We start from the raw sequence: 23,168 nt of genomic DNA, 5'->3' as shown, positions 1-23,168 counted from the left end.
ACATGTTTATATGATTAATAACCTAACTTATACAATCCTTATACAATCCAGTATTGTCATTCACGTATGAGAAGCAGGAAGTAACAGTGATAGGATGTTAAGTATGCATGCCAATGTGTAAGTGCTGCCCACTCTGATATATAGTTTTCTATGTCTCTGCATCTGTACACACTGCATGTGTGTCACTAGGTAGTAGATGCCTGCATCCTGTATCTTTGGTAAAATATAACTTTCCACAGACTTCAAAACATCTGTATGTTATCCTATGTATTACCATTCAATTAAAAATGAACATAATCCATGGTTAGTAACACCTTCTTTCTCTGCTCCCCCTATACCATTCCCAGTTTCTGTCTCTTAAACTTTTAAGTATGCCTTGATCACTGTATTTCTTACAGCTCGGTTAGTGTTTCCTCGTATTACCAAACCTGCCCTAACTGCTGTCCAACTAACTTCTTTTAGTGTGAGTTTACTGAATACCACAGTACCTCTGTCCTCTTCTTAAAGGGATATCATATTAGATTCATGTAATGTAGTTATGTAAATTGTTAAGATCATGAAAATTCTTTCAGAGTAGAGCTAAATACATTTTGCATTAATTTACTTAAGGCAATTGTATCTTTTCTAGCAGGTATTCATCAAAGAATCCAAGGCATTTCTAAGTGATTCATCTGGATTAAACAGTGCCTGAATTTCACTTGTCTGCAAGTACTTTGGCCAATATGTCGGAACAGAGCTGTAGAGGAACAAATCATGTGAGTAGAGGAACACATTCTTTTTTATGCAAACAAGTTAAGTCTAATAATTTACATTCTACACATCTTATCATCAGAAATGTCTACAAGTGTTAACTTTGTCTTGTCTTTTTCAAACTGATGTTATACAATAAAAATGCGAGTGGGATTCATAAAATATTACACTAGGTCGGTCCATTGTAATTCATACCTACAAAGTACCCTATAAATTGGAATAACATGGAGAACGCCAAACAGCTTGGAATAAGGCTTTGTAAATTCCACCTTGTGACTTTATCATTAAAAAAATATATATGCATTTTATTAACTACTTGCAAAAGACAGTGCTGTTACAATGATGGCAGATAATCTTTACTGGCACAACAGATAGCAATTTTCATGAGGAAACAGATAATCAGTTTATAGAAATAATGTCTGTCTTTGTGGTGTCATAGTTTAATAAATTCATTTGATTTTGATAGTCTGTGAATGTTTAGTCATATGCTAGATGTGGAATTATTTACTAGTGAGATATTACTAGGAAGAAAATAATGAACTACATAACACGTACTTGCAGTACATGAAAGGCCTTTTTTGTATTCACCACTATATAGTTTACATCTCAGCTACAGAGCAGCAGTGACCAACACTTGCATATCCCTTCTTCTACTTTACTGACACACCTTGGATTCATGAAGAATCTCATTCACGGTGCTGAAGCCTGCACTGTAAATTCTGCAGCTACTTGTACCACAGAAAGCAGCACTATCAAGGCACAATAAAACAAGAAAACATAGCAGGAGCTCTGCATTGTGTAAGAGCAGTTCTGCTGCAGAAACTCCCAGTAATGATGTTCACATGCGACTTTATGCGAGGTTGGCTAGTAGTGTGGCATTGCCCCTGGTCTTACCCTCCGTAAATGGATATATTAATATTCATTATTAAGACCACCCATTTTAAAATAAAGTATATGGTTAATCTGATCAAGTCTGTTTTCAGAAAAACCCAGTCATATGAACTAAGTAATCAAACTGCCAGTCATGAAAGTTTTTTATCTGTGGATATCCCCATTACTCATATAGAGGGGGCTTTACCCTATGTAGCAACTTAGCTAAATATAACTGATTATGAGGGAGCAAAATAGCTTCCTGTTGAAATGTCATCACTCAAAATGCCTAGTTCTGACAAGCAGAAAAAAAAGACCGAAAACACAGGAGAACAGCGAAACTGGAAAATCACTCACCTTTAAAATGTCTTTTTGCAGGGGAGGCAAACCCCCCCCCTACATCCCCCATCCAGAGGGGCAAGTCCCTTACCCCTCCAAATTATATATACCAACTCTGAGATCACCATTGCTCAGAGAAAATAGAAAATGGCATCGCGGACTTAATATATATAAGTCCGATTTTTTAAGCATTCATTCTCCTTGTTTGGGACTCGCTATAGCAGATCCCAGCATTTCAAATGGTTGCCAACAAAACATTAGGGTAAGTTATAAAAACTTTCAACCAGTGCCATATCACTTAGTTAGGTTTTTCAGAGCAAGTTTTGCTGAAAAGCATGTTGTCTGGGGCCAATTACATATAATAAAAATATAATTTCTTGCTGTGCAAACATCCTATCCTACCTTCCATTAAATAATGCTAATGTTCAAATGCTCCTTCCACAGCCTATCATCACACATTTATAATAATGCTTATTGTTTATGGTTGCCCTGGCCTTTTCATTCCCAGCAGTACTGGGCTCCTGGCCTTTCAAAGAATTGTTGTGCAATACTAGAGTGATGAGTGAAAAAACTGTTTACTCAGATAATTTAAATACAGTTGACATGCTGTTGTCTGCCAACTGGTAAGAAGATTCTGGCCCACTCTTTGATGCCATTGACCCTAATAATGTGATGACCACAGGAAGCTGGTGATGGTGATGGGTTTGTTAGGACTGAGTACTTCATCTCCTTCATTAGCGTGAGCCTGAGCCTCAGCCATTGTTGCAGTGTCTGCTAATGGAGACTAGAAGCTGCTGAGCTGTGTGCGACAAGTACCTGCTTGTGTCAGATGCTGTCTTGAACCATGAATTACTTGGAAACAGGGTAGAGGGATTTTATCATGGGCACTATATATCCTCACATGCTAGCACAAAGATCAGACAACTAATGCTTGATAAGGTCTTATTTTCCACAGAAAAAAGTCAGTGCCCTGGCGAAAACCAGCGAATGCCCATTAATGCATAGTTTGGTACTAGGGCACAGCAGAAAGGAGTATGTGCTCTTGTATGGTGGTTATGAGTGGAGTCAAAGTCTTGAATAAATTTGGAAAAAACCTAGGCAGAGTGCTGGTGCAAAAGATAATAAAGTGCAATAAAATGGAAATAATTAACTTCATTTGCATTGGCTTTATATGCATGCTCAGACTTGGTGATGGCAGGACCACAAGATACATTTACTCTGTAGGAGTTGGCATGATATGTAACAGAGGATTTCAGCTGCACATAGACTCCTCCCACTCTACAATATTCGAGTCTATATCACAAAATCGAACTTCCAAAATGTCGAAAGCCGTAAGTTCGAACTTGAAAGATCAAATTCGGATAACATCGAAACTTCAAAACAGCAAAATGTTTCCCAGGGAAAAAATTTGCTGTTCCAAAAAACACACACATAACACAATCACACCAAACACCTTCAAAACCAACACTATACCTAAGATACACCACTATCTCTGCACTATCCTTAACCCAGCCCTAACCCTAAAGTCCGTCACTATCACACACTTACCTGACCCGCGTCCTAACTCTAAAGTCCTTCACTACCCATTCGTACACCCGGTCCGGAAATGCCGAAGCCGCAGAAACGGCCAACCAAATTCTTTCCCTGGGAAAGAATTCAGGTTTCTGCGGCTTCGACATTCCCACCTTTCAAACTTCCAAGTTCGGCCTTCCGGTATTCCGTGTTCTTAACGTTCGATTTTGCAATAGGAACCCCAATATTCTATATAAGCACAGTGGGCTGGCATGTCTGGTTCAAGGCAGAAGTTGGAATACACATCTTTTTTAATGCTGAACTTCATTCCATATTCTGTACTGGGCATTCACTGCTGAGCTATAACACATATATTATGGTCTGCATTCACTGCTGAGCTATAACACATATATTATGGTCTGCATTCACTGCTGCACTATAACACATATATTATGGCCTTCATTCACTGCTGAGCTATAACACATATATTATGGTCTGCATTCACTGCTGAGCTATAGCACATATATTATCGTCTGCATTCACAGCTGAGCTGTAACACATATATTATGGTCTGCATTCACTGCTGAGCTATAACACATATATTATGGTCTGCATTCACTGCTGAGCTATAACACATATATTATGGTCTGCATTCACTGCTGAACTGTAAGGCATATGGTGTGTATTCACTGCCAAGCTGTAAGGCATATTTTGCAGTGTGCTATTAGGTCTCTGTGACCTCACTTTCTAGGATTCAGGCCTACAGGTTGTATAAGAAGGTTGAAAACGTATTTGCATCACCCCACGGTATATTTTACAGGGACAGGACACACTGATATCAGAATGTTATGCTTATTTTGCAAATGTAGAGTGGCATCTTGAAAAACAAACAAAACCAAACAAATAAGCAAACTCTTCTGGAACAAAAAAAAACTGGAATGAAATACAAAAATGCCAGCAGAGACGCCACACACAAAAGTTTAATAGAAATGAGAGCTTTTGTCTCCCGATACTATCAGGGACTTCATCAGATTAAAATCCACTATAATTTCCCACAGGACTGAAATATCAAATCTCATAGTTGATTCACCCAATAAACAAACAACAGCAATTAAGTCATTAATTGGACATCAATTATAATAGTAAGATAATTTATAGTTAAATAAAAGCATAGTGGAATAAATGTATATGTATACACATGTATATATATATATATATATATATATATATATATATATATATATATATATATATAAAATATCACATTCTATCCTAATCTAAAAAAATAATACTTTTATAATATTTTCAATAAATAAGCCAACCAAATAAATATAAATAATATAAAAATGGTGTGTCTACAAAAACAGATCAAAGCTTCATGGCTGTCAACTGCATTGCTCCATCTTAAACTCATCCTATCATTATAAGCAAACCAAAGGGGTAGCAATGGAGGCAGTATCAGCCCCAGTGTTTGCAAGTATTGTGCTATGGTATTGGGGATAGGCCCATGTTATATGATATATTATTATTTTAGACAGGGGATATTATGTAATTACCTTCATGAATTTATGGAATTTTTCAATAACACCATGGCATTTTAAACTTTTGCACACAGCTTAGTACTAACAAAGACACTGGAACATAGTTGTGATGGTGCTAGGCTGGCAACAGTTAATGTTCAATGAAGTGCTTTTGCCAGATAGAAAACATATGTTACTCCAACAAAAGGTATTGTATAACATCTATTTCCATTGTCTTTGTGTTTTTTGTTTGTGGATCAGCATGGCATTTCTTAATTTTCTCAGCTCAATGCTGTTTTCTTGAAGAGAACAAAATTTGGAGATGTTTATATGACATCTTTTTCACAGTCCTTTGAAGATTTATCCCAGTTATACTTTCTGATATTTTCAGCAAAGTATGCACAGTTGCATTAGAGTAGTTCTTAAAAACAAGCCTGTTCTTAATACTTATGGCATGGGTCTAAAGGGAGAATATGATTGGCTGGAGGCTGGACTTATCAGGGAGGCAGAGACACATTGGAGAATCCAGGCAGAGGATGTGCTAGTAAGGAATAGATCAAGGAGTCTGTTTGGTTAAAGGAACTAGCATTAACAAAGTCAAGTAATCTCTGTGCATTTTTGTAACTAATGGTTCATAGATTCATAGGTTAATACTAGGCTATCAGCCCTAGGGCCAATACAAGCCTAGCCATAACAATTCCCTGGATATTTCTTCCCACAATATTTATTTCCCTGGACCCCTGTCTAGCAGGGTGACTGTCGTGTTCCCCGGGGTGAATTTTCTATCTCCTATCCAATCATCAAGGTTCTTTTTAAAGACGGCCAAGGAGGCGCTCTGCTTGACATGTATGGGCAGTCTATTCCAGAGTCTGGGGAGTCTCTGGGTCAGGAACCTATCCCTCCAGCATGCTTTGTTCATTGTGATGACAAGGTTTAGATCCATGGAGTGTGTGGCTCTGAGAAACTGTGATTTCTTTAAGTGTAGCATGTCCAACAGCTCAGGGTTTGACATGGCCTTGTATGTTAAGCAGAGATCACCTCTGAGTAGGCAATATGCCACAGAGTGTAGCTGGAGTTTTTTTAAATGATCATCATAGGGCATCTGCTTTAGGCTTGTGATTCTTTTAGTGAGGTATTTCTGCAGCCTTTCCAGCTGTTGCAGATGTCTTGTGAGGGGTCTACTACTAATGACCGAAACGACGATTCCCCGACAGAAAACTCACCGACGCCAGATGACCGACAGGTAAGTGTACCGACAGGGTGATTTGCCGACAGCGGAAAGACCGACAAGGGAATGTGCGATTGCGACGCGGTAAGTGTGCGATGGTGACGGAGTTAGGAGCGGTCAGGTAAGTGCTCGAGATTGTGGGATGTCGGGTTAGGCTGTGGGAAAGGTGAGTGTGTGTTCGTGTCGGAGGTATGGTTCGGGTAAGGTAAGTGTGTGCTAGTGAGGGACTGTAGTTTAGGGACGGGTTAAGTGAGTTAGGGTTAGGGTGCAGGTAGGTGATGTGTGCGTTAGTGTCGGAGCTTGGGCTAGGGGTGGGTTAAGTGAGTTAGGGTTAGGGTGCAGGTAGGTGAAGTGTGCGTTAGTGTCGGAGCTTGGGCTAGGGGTGGGTTAAGTGAGTTAGGGTTAGGGTGCAGGTAGGTGAAGTGTGCGTTAGTGTCGGAGCTTGGGCTAGGGGTGGGTTAAGTGAGTTAGGGTTAGGGTGCAGGTAGGTGAAGTGTGCGATAGTGTCGGACCTTAGGGTTAGGGTTTGGGTCAGGGCTAGTGTGTATGCTATGTAGTGTCGCGTGTTGTTTACGTTCCGTGTGTCGGTGTAATGGTGTTCGGTGTTTTGCGTTGTCGGGTTTGTGTCGGGTTTGTGTGTTGTCGGTCATCTGGCGTCAGTGAGTTTTCTGTCGGGGAATCGTCGTGTCGGTAATTAGTAGTAGACCCCTTGTGAGGTACATATCAAACGGGGCGTTGTACTCTATAATGGGTCTAATGAGGGATGAGTACAGTGGGACAATGACCTCCTTTTTTCTAGATGAAAAGCCCTAAGTGATGAGGTGTGCCACATAGAAAGATTTCCTGACTGTTGTGGCGATGTGGTTATCAAAGCCGTGACTACTGTCCACCTGTGTCCCTAAGTCTCTCATCACACTTTCGGTGTTTAGTGTACTGCCACCTATGTGGTAATTCATGGGTACATGTTTTTTTCCCAGAGGGGATAACTATACATTTCTTGGCATTAAACTTGAGCCCATGGCTCTGGCACCAAGCATCTGTTTCTGTAAGGCCCTTTTATAGAATATCCACATAATTTGGGGATTCAATAATGGCTCCCAGTTTGCAGTCATCTGGGAACTTTGTTAGCCAGAATCCCTTAGTGTTGGCCTGTACTTCAGAGAAGTAGATGCCAAACAAGAGTTAGTGTTTCGGTCTTGGTTTGGTGGCCTAAAAGTGTGTTAAGAGTTGTAGCCTGGTATTGCAGGGGTGCTCTCTGCAGCCTTGAACCAGGTCTCAGTTACTGCACAGATATCGATGTTCTCCATTTTTAGGAGTGCCTTGCGAGAGTGCATTTTGAGGTTTAGACTTCTAGCATTGAGTAGTATTACCTTCAGATTTTGCATGCTTGTATCTGTTATGGTGGTGGTTTTGTCCTTTGAACCTTGCCTGAAAAAGGCACTATAGGGGTGGCAAGAGCTTTAGCGAGTAACCTGAATCCCAGGGGTGACAGGTGCAGACCATCTCTGGCAAAACATCGTGATTTGTCGATCATGTCATTCCAGGCAGACACATACTGGATCCCTTTTGAATGACACCAGAAGCTTAGCTAATTGTTGAAGTCAATCATTTTGTCCTTATACTGTGGGATAATTCTGAGTGAAGGCAGGATACTACTCAGGGCTAGGGTCATACCTGCCTGGGCTACATGATCCGAGAGCTCTTCCATGTCTCTTTTCATGTAGTCCAGGGAGATATGTCTCAAGTCATTCACTCCAACATGACAATGACAGAGTCATATTTGTACTTGTCGTGGAGTGACTTGAGTGCATGTGTTATGTGGCGGATCCTGGCACATGACAGGCAGCTGACTATAATTTTTCCTTGTTCAGCCTGGTGAGTGGGACATCAGTGTGCCTGACTGTAGAGTCACCCATGACTAAAGTGCTGGGTACGTTGTCTTGCCTTAGGAGCTGTTGTTGGGTGTCACACTAGTGTTCTGAGCTATGTATCACTGTGGTTGTGACTGGTGTTTGTTTGTGTTTCAGCTTCAGAGGTCCTTGTTGCTTGGGCAGGTTAATGTTAATGGCCTCCGCATATGTGGGTTTAGTATTGCTATGTGTGGGTGTTGATGGTGTGGGTTTTGAAGGGCTATGTGTTGCTTGAGGTGTAATGCAGGTGTTAACCTTCTCCTCTTGACTGTCTAGCACAATCTTGGCTGGAGAGAGCTTTGCTTCCTGTTTGGCTATGTAAGTGCATCTCTTGCAGGTTGTAGTGTTGAGTGGTAGGAGGAGAGGGTTGTCTGTGTACATGAGGCAATTGCTGAATTGCCCCAGTATGCCCAGATTCACCAGGTGGACAGGAGAATGGTATATGATTTCCAGTTGAGAGAAGTACAGTTAATGTCTTCCACAAGTAATGCATTTGGCTTTGTGGTTATTTTTCCAATCTGACTGAAATAATCTTCATATAGAAATATTCCATAATTTACAATTATATGAAAATCTTATTGACCTCAACATTCTCTGCATTAGTATTTGTACAATTTGGCATGTGATTATGGGGTTTCAGGTAAATAGTGCCACCTCCCCAGTTCCCTGTTTTTTTATCAACCTGAAATTATGATAGTCATTAAAAGTTGTTGAACCCTATTAAACAGGGAGTGCAGTTGTTGTACTGGAGTCATGTTTCAGTAACTACACAAATATCAATTGCTTTAAGAGTCGGGAACACTTTAAGATCTGGAATTCTCTTGTCCAAGATTCTAGCATTAAGCACTACTGAAATACAGTTGTGTAAGTTGAACTTACCATAACAGTAAATGTTCAAATGATCACTGTTACAGTAGCCTTAGCTATATGGGTTATATCCAGCCAAGGGTATAGCAGCTGGCCAGCTTCCAAGGCTTCAGGGCACCTTCCATGTGCTCAAACTGTCAGGCTGCTTGAGCTGCGCTGACTAAAACACAAGTTTGGGTATGAAGCCCTTTAAAACTTTCCTGCTGATAAAGATTTGGAGGCTGAGCCCTGAAAAGTTAATGCTAGGAAAAACAAAAACAAAAAAATAAATGTCCACACCCTGGCATAAAAAAACACACAGAAAAAAACAAGAGGAATGGAGGGAGGGAGTAGCTACTGCAGCAGGTGATCATTCGAACATCTACTGTTATGGTAAGTTCAACTTACACAACTGTACTATGTTTATCACATTGGTGACTGCTGCAGTAGCCTTAGCTATATGGGTAGATTACCTTAGCTATCTACATTTGGGAGGTGGAAGGAGAAGAGTCCAGGAGCCCCAGGAGAATGGTCAGAGCAAAGCTTGATCTGGACCTAGACAAGGAATCAAACTTCCAGTGCTTTGTAAAAGTATGCACAAAGGACCAATACATCTAAAATATAAACCTTTCCAAAATGTCATCAATGAGGACAAGGCTCTGTTAGAGTTAGCCTTGATTCTGCCTGGAATAGTCCTGTTATGGTGAATATAACAAATGATAATATCTTTAGACAAACATTTGGAAATAGTCTTTTTGGACACAGTTTTGACATAGGTTGACCCTTCTTCTTACTTTCAGAAGAAATGAACAATTGACCCAAAGATCTGAAAGATTTAGTTCTGTCAAAATAGTAACTGAGTTATATGTGAACATCCAAGGTATGGGGTATCCTTCCTCCCTTGTTTTTAGGTTTAGGAAAGAAAATAGAGAGATGGATAGTTTGGCTTATAGTAAACTCAGATACCACTTTAGGCATAAAAGAGCAATTAGTTCCCAAAAAAAAAACTCTGTCCCTTTGAAAAATGAGATAGAGTTGACTCACCATAAGAGCTTGCAACTCAGATACCCTTTGTGCAGATGTCAGAACAATCAGTAAAACTATTGTTCATGTTAAGAACCTCAAGTCAGCCTGATTACCTGGTTCAAATGAAGCAAGTGTTTGCTTCTCTAACACAAAATTAAGATCCCAAGGAGGGGTTATCAGTTTTCTGGGAGGCTTCTTATGCAAAACACATTTTAAGTACATTTTGACATGAGACTGCATTGAAAGAGGAGGAAACATGGGCAGGCATGCTGAATTGGCCGATAAATGAACCTTGATAGAGGAATAAGAATGGCAACAGTCTAGAAGCTCACACAAATGTTGTAAAATCAGATAACAACTTGCCCTGAAAGTATGCTGGTTATGTTGCTGGCAACAACTAGAAAATCTTTTCTATTTGCTAATATATGCTTTTCTAGTAGAAGGCTTTCTTGCCACCATTGGTACTTATTGCATGTCCTCAGTAAACAGGTCCCTAAAAGGAATTAAGACCCTGTCATCCAGGAAGTCAACTAAATATGATTGATATCAGGGTGTATTGAACACCCCTGTTCTTGTGTAAGTAGATCCTGTCTGTGAGGAAGCTTGTAGTCATTGACCATTTCCAAAAGAAGGGAGAACCATGGTTGACTGGGCCAGAAGGGAGTCACCACAATGGTTTTGTCAGATTGCTTCTAAATCTTCAGAAGTGCTGTTGATATTAGTGGAAGCATGGAAAAGCATACAGAAACATTCCTGTCCAAGGAAAAGAAAAAGCTCTGTCTTCCAGGCGTTCTTCCAGCATGGACTCCTGGAATTGAATCTTGCCAGTTGATTGTTCAGAGAAGAAGCAAAGAGATCATCTTGAGAAATGCCCCACAGATAGATCAAATCTTGGAAGAACCCCCCCCCCCCATCTAGTTCCCATTCGTGAGGGTTCCAGATCTACTCAGCTTGTCTACAATGCAGTTTTGCTCTGACAGAATGTAGGATGCCAGTGAAGCTATATCCCAAGCTAACGTGTCTGGTCTGCAAAGGGAGTATGACCTGGTTCCCTTTTGCTTGTTGATATTCCATGTGACTGTGGTATTGTCTATAACCACTTGAAGAGGTCCCAGGGGACCAAAGATAGTTCAGACAGTCAAGTGCCTTGATCAAAGCAAGCATCTCCTTGTTATTTATGCATTTGCATCTGTCCTTGGTGCCCCACACCCCCTGTGCTGTTATCTTCGTGAAAATGCTCCCCAAGCAAAGTCTGGAACATCTGTGGTAACTGACTGCTTTGGAGCAGGGAGGAAGAATGGGAGACTTGGATCTAAGGATATCTGTTGTCTCCACCAAAATATTTATCTTCTGACGAAACCCAGCACTGGGATTTGAAATGATAAAGGGTGTTGTTGCTGGGACCAGAGATACCACTGTATCTTTCTCATGCAGAGTCTTGCCAGGGGTATCATGAGTATCATAGATTCCATGACATACAAAATCCCGAGGTATTCCCTTGTATGAGTGAGGTCTGAGTAGAAAACCTTAGAAATAGATCTAAATAAAGATCTATTTTTTTTCCTGTGGAAGAAAAGCTGATTGGACTGAAGTGTCTAGGTGACATCCCAAGAAAACAATCCCATGTGAAGGAGTATTTTGGAATTCCAGCATGTGCAATTAATGTCTTACCCAAGACAGAGCTTCCAGTCACTTTGAAAAAGACCCTGCAAACATAAACAAATTGTCTAAAGATGGAAAAATACTACCTTGCATTCTGAAATAAGCTATAACTGGAGCTAGACACTTTGTGAACACTTTTTTGCAGTGGATCGTCCAAAGGGTAAGGCAGAGAACTGATAATGTGATCCAGACACACAAAACCTTAAGAAATGTCTGAAGTCTGGATGAACAGGGATGTGATGAATAGCATCTTTTAAATCGGTGTTACCAGGAAATTTGAAAGAGGAAGAAGAGATAGCAGGTTGTGAAGTGACACCATTTTAAATTTGGGCACCATCACAGAAAGGTTTAGGAAAGAAAGATCCTCAACTGGTTTTCAAGCATTTTCTTTCTTTCTTTGGTATTAGGAACATCCTTGAATAAAAACTCTTCTCCACCTGGGAAGGAGGAACTGGTTCTGCCACTGCTTCAGACAATTGAAGAATAGGTGGAAACAAAAGAGTGTTATCTGGAGTATGAGAAATGACCCCTTGGAAAGGAGGAATTTCCTCTCACTGCCATCTGCAACCACGATTAATTATTTTCAGTGCCCATTTTTCTGAAACAATCTGTTACCAAAGAAAAAATGGGGATTCATACTTTCTGTAAAAAAAGGGACAAGGTAGGAGAGGGTCATAAGATCTTTTGAATAGTCAGTAAGACTTGTTGGACTGTCCTTGATTTTGAGGGGTTCACAACTTCTTTTTGGAACCTCCTTGCCATTTTTTCTTAAACATCTGTTTACCTGAATTTGGCTGAGACTGTTTATTCTATTTTTGCCAACAGTGAATGAAGAGATAGAACATCCCTTGGACAATTTGGAAAAGGAGGGCTGAAAATCTTAACAGATTCCCTGGATCAGCTTACCTCTTTCATCACACTTTTTGATCACCTCTGCAGCAGAGGGAGAAAACACTAAATATCTATGCAAGGGAGAATTTAAAATTTAATTTTTAACATCATCTAGGATGTTCTGAAAATGTAGCCATGCAACCTCCTCAAACAGAATCAGTGGCCATAGCCACAGAAAAAAGTATCAACAGAGTCATACCCACACTACAAACAATGAGTAGTGACCTGTGCAATAGTAGAAACAGAATTATTTAAAACAGATTTTTCCTAACAAGAAGAAACTACAGATAAAACCTTCCTCATACCTTCACAATTTGTCAGCACAAACTTTAACATATGAGCCTGACAATTTAAAATTCTGAAAATCAAAGTTGTAGATGTATACACTTTTTCCCATACCATTAATAATTTTCCCATTCTTATTTGAAAGAGTAGGATTGGAATTAAGTAAATGCTTAGCAGCTGTGGGATCAACTAAAGGTGTAGCTGCTGGGTTAGGTTTGGGAATAGTGTATACAATTTTAAAAGACTGAGGAACTTAATATGTTCTATCTGCCTTTTTAGGGACAGCTGGCTGACTATCAGGAAAATTGCAGGCAGTAACACACATCCTCTAAAACAGACAGGACAGGAAGAATGGGTGTAGGTTCTGGTAAATCCTTCTGTAACAACTCATAGTATTTTCTGAGGGACTGAGAAACCTCATTGTGTTCTCCCACTGAAAACAGTGGGGCATTTTATCAATAGTCTCAGAGAAGGAGAACCCCCCACAGGGGAAAATATGAAACTATGCTCTCTTCTAAGTCTGCATCATGAATCTGATGAAAAACACTGTATCTGTCCCTGTACCTTCTTGTTCAAAGTCAGAATCTTGAATCTATTCAGGGAAACAGGAATCCCTCTTTCTTTTACAAGAAACTACTTCACAAGAAGTATCAATAGCCTGAATTATACCCTGAGCCAGACCCAGTAAACTACTCATATCCAAAGAAATTTGCAGAGGAGTAGACACATGCTTGGTTTTCTGTTCTTTTTAACAGGAAAAATGGGGGCAACCATAATACCAATGGAAGCAGCATCTTCCCCTGGGATGGGCACAGTATTCTGACACAACAGGAGAAATCTTCCCTGTTCCCTGTCCCAGGACTGACAAGAGTAGATCCTGCTTGACCCCCAACAGCTGCATAGGACATGGCTAGCCCTTGGTCTCTAGTAGCTGTAGATGCTACACCAGAGGGATCTGGGGTAAAAGATGAGTAGTGTGGGGTACAACAAATGGCCACAGCACAGTCACCCATCTGCAACTGAGGCAAATTGCTAACCTGCTGTGATGGCAAAGTCTGTTTGCTTAACTTTTTCTTTTTATGGCTGGAAGAAGGACCGACAGTGGGACTGGTAGTCAGTTCCATGTTCAAATTGAAAATGTTTGCCAGGGAAGACAAGCAGCAATTGCCGGTTAACAATACCATTCCACAATGGCTACGCTTTTCAATGAAAAAACATATTCAAAAGCACTGCTGACAGAAAACTTGAGTGTTTCATTTAAAAGAAGAAACCCCTTTAAAACACAAAACTCTTATCTTTTCAATAACTTTCTTGAAGAGGAAAGCAATAAAACATCAACAAAAGTAAGAAAAGGGAAGTTTTCTTCCCCAAAGGGAACAACTTATCTGCCCAGCAAAGGAAAGCACAAACTGACCGTCGATCCTCAAAAGCCTCAGAGAAACATACTCTTTGGTGGCAGTAAAGCTTTAAAGGGCTTTGCCCCCAAATGTATTTCTTAGTCAGCTCAGCTCAAGCTGTCTGACAGTTTGGGCATATGGAAAGTGCACTGAAGCATTGGTAGCTGGCTGGTTGTTATATCCTTGGCAGGATACAACCCATATAGTTAAGGCTACTGGACCAGTGATCAGTGTTTTGAGTTTATTGTCTGAATTAGAATTGGTTAAGCCAAAAGGCGCATAAGCTGAACAATGTCTAAAAGGGCTTAGCCAATATGTGAAAGCTATGGGGGGATACAGGCCACCACTAGCAAAGCAGGTGGGACTGCCAGCCACCTTTTCCCACACTGGTAGAGCTACCTAGAAAGACACTAATTTACCAGTAAATTGTTTTAGTCAGTTATGTTAAGTTTTCACTTAAGCATTATCTCACTGGTGGTAGAACACTGCTTAGCACTACAGTATTGCTAACACTGGAGTTGCTGGAGGGTATTAAGGCCCCTGTGTCTGGCAGCACTGATATAGCTTACCATTACCGTAGTCTTGGCCAGCCTGCTATAACAAACTGATTGTGCCCTATATAACATTAAAAGCACAGTGTCATGGTAATGCACTGCACATGAAAATGGAATATATATGATTATTGCAATATTACTCAAAAACTTCAGCATTAGACAGATGCAGCACAGGAGATCTGTTAGCTATAGAAATACATGACGTCCAAGCAGAAATCTGTGCACAGTGGAGTAATAACCGTTGCAGTATTTTACTTGTCATCAATGCATACTGTTTTAGTTTTGCATCGATGGGTGGACATTGGTCAAATAGCAGCTGAATACAAGTAGGAGTAAGAATAGGATAGATTGGAACCTTGTCTTTGAGATACCATGGAATGGCACTTCACTGATGGAGAAGGACCCAGAGCTTGGGCAAAACATTGCTGAATATCAGCTGGATGGAACTGGGCTTTCTTCTACATTTACATTTTTTTCTGGAACCAGATTTTTCAGTCAGGGTACTCTGTCTTTTACTCTGGTTTGCACCTTGCTAGAAACATTTATGGGTATATGGATATTCACAAGTCTCTGGATAGTTGCAGTATTGTTGGCTTTGTGCTGGTATATATTAAGAGACCTGCAACATGAATGACAGTTGTAGAAAGGAAAACTCTTTCTGATGTTCTTTTTTTTGCATATTTTCTTATTAGCTTTCTTGGAGATCATGATGTTGTAGCTTGACCTATCAACTCTGTGGACTTAGAAAGAGACTTTAGTAGTCCTGAACCAAATGATGAAGATACCTAGGATGGACAGAATTAGAATAAACTTCATGCATGGTCTAACCCCGAGTGGTCAGTTGTTACTCGATTTCTGTGCTAGTCATGAATTGTTCATAAATAATACCATGTTCAGATGCAAGACTGGTCATATGTATACTTGTTATCAGAATTCTAGTGCCATATCTCAATTAGTGATTCTATATACTAAAGTCCAGAGAGGTAATGAGCTCTCATCCTATTGCTTTGGAGATAGTTAGGTCAGATATTTGGAATGTTGGTTGAGCAGACCTAGAAAAACCTAAATTTGTATTGATGATCTGGAATGCCTGCTAGATGCTTCTATGTAAGATGAGCTTACCTCATATGTTGGGGAAGGCTGCATTTGTACAGTTTAAACGGCATCTGCTCAAGAACTAAATAATTGAGGCATTAGAAAGAAGCTATGACCAAAATGCAGTTGATGTTTGTTTTGCTGGCAATCGTAGCACCCAGTGGTAGATTTCAAAGGTAAAGGAAGATCAAGTTAAAGAAAAAGACCTTCCATGTTGTGCTGCCAGGAATCAACTCTGGATATGATCAGTAAGGACTTACAAGCTAGGAAGCTAGGAAGACAGTATGTGCAGGACTGTAAGTGGAAAGAGCTTCTAGAGGACAGATAAAATAACTTTCAGGTGGTCTCAGCAATGTTCTGATAAATCACCTAGTGATGTGGGAGGTGCAGGACATTGCAAAGTGGTTCTTGATTGTTGTTGTGTCTTTCGGCTTTTCCCGGTTAGGGGTCGTCACAGCGGAACTCCAGTCCACTAATGATTGGCAGTAGATTTTTACATGCCGAGTTGCCAGCCCTGACGCACAACCTTCAATGAAGGTACGCCCATTCACACATGTCTCCACACAGAAGATGTTCTAACTGAGAATCGAACAGGACAACGTCTTACTGTGAGGCTACAACGCTAAAGTGGTTCTTGGTAAGAATGGAAAATGTACCCTTGACAAAGGTAGATGGAGAAATGCTAACCTGGGCAGAGACACTGTTGGAAGCTGGAAATACAGAGAAACTCCTGAATCTAGTAGACATGTCCTACTTTGAGGAGACAAAGCCAGAAGCAACTCATGGTAAAGGGTCCATGTCTGTAGATCATATCATCAACTGCAGTGATTTAATATTGCTGATGTGAGAAGGCTTTGAGAATACATGAGATCCAGATGAAAATGATGAAGGTACTAGACACTGTTGCGTTGTCATGGTTAATATACATTTTCAATGCTGTCTAGACAGCAGGGATGGTATTTCTGGATTGGCAAACTAGAGATTTTTGAAAAGAACATTTTTTATAGAGGGAATACACTACCTACCCTCCCTGGAAAGGTTGTAGCAGTATGCTGGAAAGGAAAGTTCATCTGATGGTCAAGCCTTAACAACTGTTAAGTACAAGACAGAAATTAAAGCATTAATATAGTCAAGTAATTTAAGGGCAAGATTAACCAGTTTAAAATAACCATATATAGAAAAATGGAGTGACAAAACAAGTATTCATATCCAGTTCTAAAACTTCCATTCTTAACATGGATGGAAAAGAAGCTTAGGTAATGCATAAAATGTAGCAGGCTAGTACATTAGAATTTTATATTGGCTTTCTGTAATTCAGACATAAAAAAAGATGTTACCTAATAAATGCTTAGTATCAAGATAATATTACAGAGTGAGGAATGGAATAAATTGCCTTTATTTATTTATTTGTTTGTTTATTTGATAAAGAAGATGGAAACATGATGTTTTTATTCAGACTGTCACTTCTCTTTAAAATGGGATTAATTCAATGTGTCTTCCATGCTCTGGACTGTGATTTTCATAATGCACATGTAAGTTTCTTATGTTAATGGACATTCTTTCCATGCCATGCTGTAATGAAAACAGAGAGTTGTAAGGTATGTCTGTGAACATTTTATTCTCTTAGAATAAGAGTCATAAACATGGTATTATTTTTTATTTATTTTATTTATTTTACATTTGATAACTGGGAAAGTCCGACTGGACACAGGTCCATTTTCAGCAGAGGCTTGGGGAGAAAAGCTCCACATATAAAACATAAACAAAAGCATAAACAAAAACCAGTACAGTAGTACATTCACATACAATCATATTGGAACATATTTAACATTTTTACATACGTGAAATATAACAAATAACCTTCTGAATAACATTGTTTGGAAAAATAAGTAATTTAAAAACCTTGTTTGTTAAGAATGAAGTAGTTAATAGAAAAGTGGTGAAGGTTCTGCAGAATCATAGCAGTACTGAAAGGAAAGTGAGTTAATCTGGGGGGTATGCAGTAGATGGAGCAAATACTCCAGGAATTTCCTAATGTGCATATAAGTTATGCAAAAAAATTATTTGGGCATAAGTATCTTGATTCTCTAAAGAGGTCTAGGCCATTCTAGTAACACTTAATATAGCACTGCAGTGCTAATGAGTATTATACTCCCTGTCCGGGACAGAGGAAGGTGCTGAGTATCTTCTAGTGCCAAGATAAAGGTACCTCAACCACAAGGCAAACCCAGAGTATGTGTATATAGCTCAACAAAGATGAATAAACGCATGCACACACACTGAGCTATATATCTATGACATTGTCTGGGACCATTCCTCAATCTGTGTAGCAGCTGGCACACAGGTTAAAGCTGTGAGGTGTAGTTTCTGTGGTACAGGATTTGATTCCCTCATTTGCCTACTCTGTGACCTTCAGCAAGTCACTCAATCAGATGTTGCCCCTGAAAAGGGATTGTGTTCCAGTGGACCTACCTAGTTAACACATAGGTATAGTTTTTTCTCAATTTCTGATTTGTCCTGCTGTCAGCTTAGAACCAGAATGAAACAAAGAGACTGGCATCCAGTCTAATTATGTTTTCATTACTTATGTTCACCTTATAGTTTCACTTTATAGTAGCTCTCATTGCACCTCTACTTTGACTGTAAAATGACCTCAACCATCTATCAACATTACTAACAGGGGTCAAGGAAATTCTGCATTTCTTTAACCACTCAACTCATTCCCTCCAGTACAGCTCTTTTGACTGTGCACCTTTAACACCTAGTGGGCGTGGCTTGAGCCTTTAAAAAATAAAGTTATCACCTTACAATTCTAACAAATACTCATTGACATAGGTCAAATATAAATACAATTGTGTTTGCCATCATGTATGCTTCAAGATAAAATATTCTGATACCTTGTACAGGGCATGGTTTTGGAAATATTAATGCAAATATGAACAAGCAATATTTGACGCCTAGAGGAGCAGTAGGAGGTAACTGCAGATGCACCTGGAGGCGTCACTCGGATGTAATGACTGTCATCATCTACACATAAATGGCAGTTTTTTTCAAGCCATATTTCCACTTCATTTCAGAAGCCAAATTTCTATACAACTCATTCCAAATTAGCAGGTGTAAACAAAACCATTCAGTTAGACAGGCCTTACAAAACACAATTCCTTACATGTCCAATGACTAAGAACTCATAGCTCTCTTTATGACAAATGACTAAGGCATCTCAACTTTCAGTATCCCTCAAGTGTGACATACAGAAGGAAAAACTTATTGTTCAGTAGCAGGTCCTTTACTAACATCTAAGAAATCATTAACATCCTTCTAGTGCTCTGTAATGATTTTCTGCTCCTATGGGTACCATTTCTAATTACATGCTGTCATTATCCATCACAAATTAATAATCAATTCACATGTAACTATGTTCATATTTGTACTGCTTAACAGTTACTCGTCAGGTAGCAATAACTCGAAACACTGAGTATGAGTAGAAATTTACAGGTATGTTTTATTTTGCTTCCTAAAAGAATACTGACAGGAATAACTATTAACCTTTTTAAGCACGTCTATTAAATTTTCCTTATAAAGACAGAAACATTTTTTTCAGATTTACTTGAATCTGGATTATATTGTATCTGTTTCAAAAATAGTGTCCTATACAATTATAAAATAAAAAAATATATTTCCAATGATAAAGGTATTTCCTGTCTAATGTCTAAAACCCAAGTAAATGCCTTTAGTTTATTCCATGATATTTAACATTTCAGATATAAATCTTCTCAGAAAAAGTGTAACCTACCTATCAATAGATAAATATTTAACAAAAAAAGATGTAATATATTTATCGTGCCAATGAAAATGTGAATGCAACCATTATGTTTCTCTTATAGTCACAATTTAATAATATACAAAAAAATAACGGTTGCTTTGATCCACCCCATCTAATAGGAAATTATTCAGTGTATAAAAATACACTATTACGTTCTGATTTCTGTTTGAAACTTCAAATTACACTATGCCAAAACACCAAACACAAATACCTGAAATGTCAAAAGGGGAAAAATCTCAAACTAAGCATTGTTTGCAGGAGGATCCCCCTGTATCCTCAAGGTATGTGTGTGTGGTTGGGTGGGCCAGCACCTCACAGCCACAAAATTTACATATGCCAATTCAATGGTTGCACAAACACAAATAAGTGAGCAATAACCCCAAACAAAGGAATCATCAATGGCACACACGCAGAAGTCATTCAGGCAGTGATTTCCTTTAGAAAACAATGATCTGCATTCCATTCTTCAGTCTCTTATGATTTCAGCAACTGATGCTCAGGGAGTTTAATCTTTGCCACCTGAAGATACACTGTCTTTTCTATGCCCTTTTACCTACTAACAAGGCTAAACCTCAGCATGCAATGAATTAGAAATACGAGAAACATTACTATAATAATTTGTCCATCTACCTTGCTTATATCCAACATATTTTAATACTATTTATTATTACACAAAGTGATGTCCGGTTAATATCCCACCAAACTCTCACTAATATGTGTTGTCCCCTACTATCCTGGGTCAGTAACTAAGGAACTTCAGTCCTCACCACTGACTCCAGTGTGAGACCATCACCTAAACAGGAGTAATATTTCACAATTTCCCCTAAGAGCACAATAGGAACATGCTCTATAACCTGGGACTGGACCATATGCTTCTGTCTACCCCAAATATATCTCCTTATTATACATTCCAGAGCAATGTGCCCCAGTTTAAGACCTCTGATACACTCACACTTAAATTAATTGAATCTCACACATCCAAGCACTTCTGGGAAAGGCTGACACAGATTTTCAGCTGTGTCCCTTTCCCCAAAGGATACAACAAAAGACTGCCACCAGTCAGAGCTTCTATATGCCCTTTCAAAGGGGTGTCCAATTTTTTAAATTATAGTGGATATCAAAACAAATGGTAGAATATGACCTAAAGCAGCCAGGCTTTTGAAGTGACCTGGGAATTATCAAAGCACATATAAATACTGTCAAACCACTAAATAATACACTGATTTATCAGCCACAGTATAAGATAATAAAATTATTTAATAACGAGCAAAATGACTAAAAATATAAAACAGTAATTTCAATAGACAAACAGAATTAAGTCACCAGGAAAATGAAATTAATAGTGAAGGATAGAAATCCAACATTTAGAAAAACTCTTGACTAATTAGCAATAATTTTGTATCTAAGTGAAGAACACTGTTCCTGATCTAAAATAAATATTACAACAGAGCAAAGGCAGATTTACAGTTATTGGTGAGTCATTTGGGTATCCACTGTTCAGTACAACCCTGAACACAGCTATTACTCAACTGAACACAACAACTGAACAACTACTATAACTGACTTAAATTGTCTTCAGCAGGCTCTTTTACAGACTAGGTTAACTGTCTCAACTGTTCCAGTTCTTATTTTCATTTCACTCTTTGAAAATCAACAGACAGCTGTTTATTAAAGTTTCTTCCTGTCTTTCAGTCTCTGAAAGTAAACACAGAGCAAATGGAAATATCTTGATGAATCATCTGTAGATCAGCTGACTCTGCATTTAGAATCTCCTGTACAAACATGCACAGTTAGACATGTAACAAATCACTGTTCAACTTTTTAAAAACATCCTGTGCAAACAGAGCATTAATCAACATGCAAGAAGTGCACCTTGATGACTGGATGGGAAACCATATATTTCTCCCAGAGGTTCCACCTGAATCCTTCATTGACAGGGGTGATAGGTGCTGATTGTGGTTTCTTTTTGGGGGATCAACTCTTGTCAAGGCTTGTAAGGGCCGCAGGCCATTAACCTAGTAACCTCCTATGATCCTATAAACAATAACACAGAATGGTTTGGAGGCACAGATAGATCTTGCAGAAGATACTGCTGCTCTGGAACAGACTCCACATCCATGTAAAACAAAATTCATCCCTGTCCATATTGAATTGCAATTTGTATCTATGAATGGAAATCAGACAATTTACCCCAGGACTGCCCCCTGTGCTACTAATGGACAGAGTTAGCTCATAAATGTTTTATCCCATTCATATGTCTCCTCAAATTATCTATGGTATGATTACAGCTGTACTCATTAGGGACAGTATATAATTATTGACCATGGAATCAGTAAGACCAATCTCTAAATAAATGGAATAGATTAATTTGAGTACAATAAAGGCAAATTGGTAAGGCTTAAAATGGCCATCAAAGGCAGCTATCTTAGTACTTACCTATGAACCAGTGAACCTATAAAGAAAATGGCCTTCACTTTGCTCACTGATTAAAATCTATTTTCTCAAATTATCTATGGTATGATTACAGCTATACTCATTAGGGACAGTATATAATTATTGACCATGGAATCAGTAAGACCAATCTCTAAATAAATGGAATAGATTAATTTGAGTACAATAAAGGCAAATTGGTAAGGCTTAAAATGGCCATCAAAGGCAGCTATCTTAGTACTTACCTATGAACCAGTGAACCTATAAAGAAAATGGCCTTCACTTTGCTCACTGATTAAAATCTATTTTCTTATGTACAACATTGTTTACTCTAAAAAAAAACAGACCATATTCACATAAAGTTCACTATGCTGCCCAGTCATCTTACTTCCAGGGGAAAATGCTACATACACTCATATACCAAATGGTTGCAACTTCGCCTGCTAAAATCCAAGCAAATTCTCATGCCCTGGGTGTTTTGGAGACCCCCTTATATAAAACAACTCTGATATCATACAACAGACACAAAGTGATAAACTTATTGTTTAAAATCTGTTTGATTTCAAAACAATGAAGTGCAAAATTGCTGATCTGTAATTACTTAAATTACAACCATTCCTTGGACAGAATGCTTACCCACACTTCTATTTTTTATGTTGTCTTTTCCTTCCAACTGGCTTATAATTCTTCCAAATAATCTGCTTCATCTATCCTAACACTCACTGTTATAACATCCTCGGTTTTTGCCTTTCCCTAAGTAGCCTGGGGAGACTACATAAAAACTTAGCACATGCTCATCCCTTGCCTCCAAATATACACACACACACACACACACACACACACACACACACACACACACACACACACACACACACACACACACACAACTCTGTATTGTATTACTTATTTGGATTAGCAATCTGAGCATGGTGACACTGTTCTATTTCTGCCATTCAAATACCCCCATTAAAATACAAATGTGTATACATACTCATTTTGTGCATTGCTCTGCATGGATCTTTAGTAGTCT

At 39.0% G+C, this 23,168-nt stretch overlaps 1 protein-coding gene across 2 annotated transcripts in view; it reads left to right on the top strand.

Annotated features, from left to right (window-relative positions):
- LOC122808904 overlaps nucleotides 1-23,168 on the top strand; it is a 1,046,088-nt gene that overhangs the window by 48,667 nt on the left and 974,253 nt on the right. Inside the window, exon 2 of one of the 2 annotated variants that reach the window (XM_044080021.1) lies at nucleotides 632-755. In XM_044080021.1, coding sequence (XP_043935956.1) covers nucleotides 723-755 — 33 coding nt within the window. In that variant the 5' untranslated portion in view covers nucleotides 632-722. Of the gene's footprint in view, nucleotides 1-628; nucleotides 756-23,168 lie in introns of both variants that reach the window. The other variant, XM_044080020.1, reaches the window with a different exon arrangement.

This window comes from Protopterus annectens, chromosome 8.part0 (assembly GCF_019279795.1).
Source record: "Protopterus annectens isolate FY-2018-M chromosome 8.part0, PAN1.0, whole genome shotgun sequence".
In the NCBI taxonomy this organism is placed as follows: domain Eukaryota; kingdom Metazoa; phylum Chordata; order Ceratodontiformes; family Protopteridae; genus Protopterus; species Protopterus annectens.
This window is presented reverse-complemented; position numbering and strand designations above follow the sequence as displayed.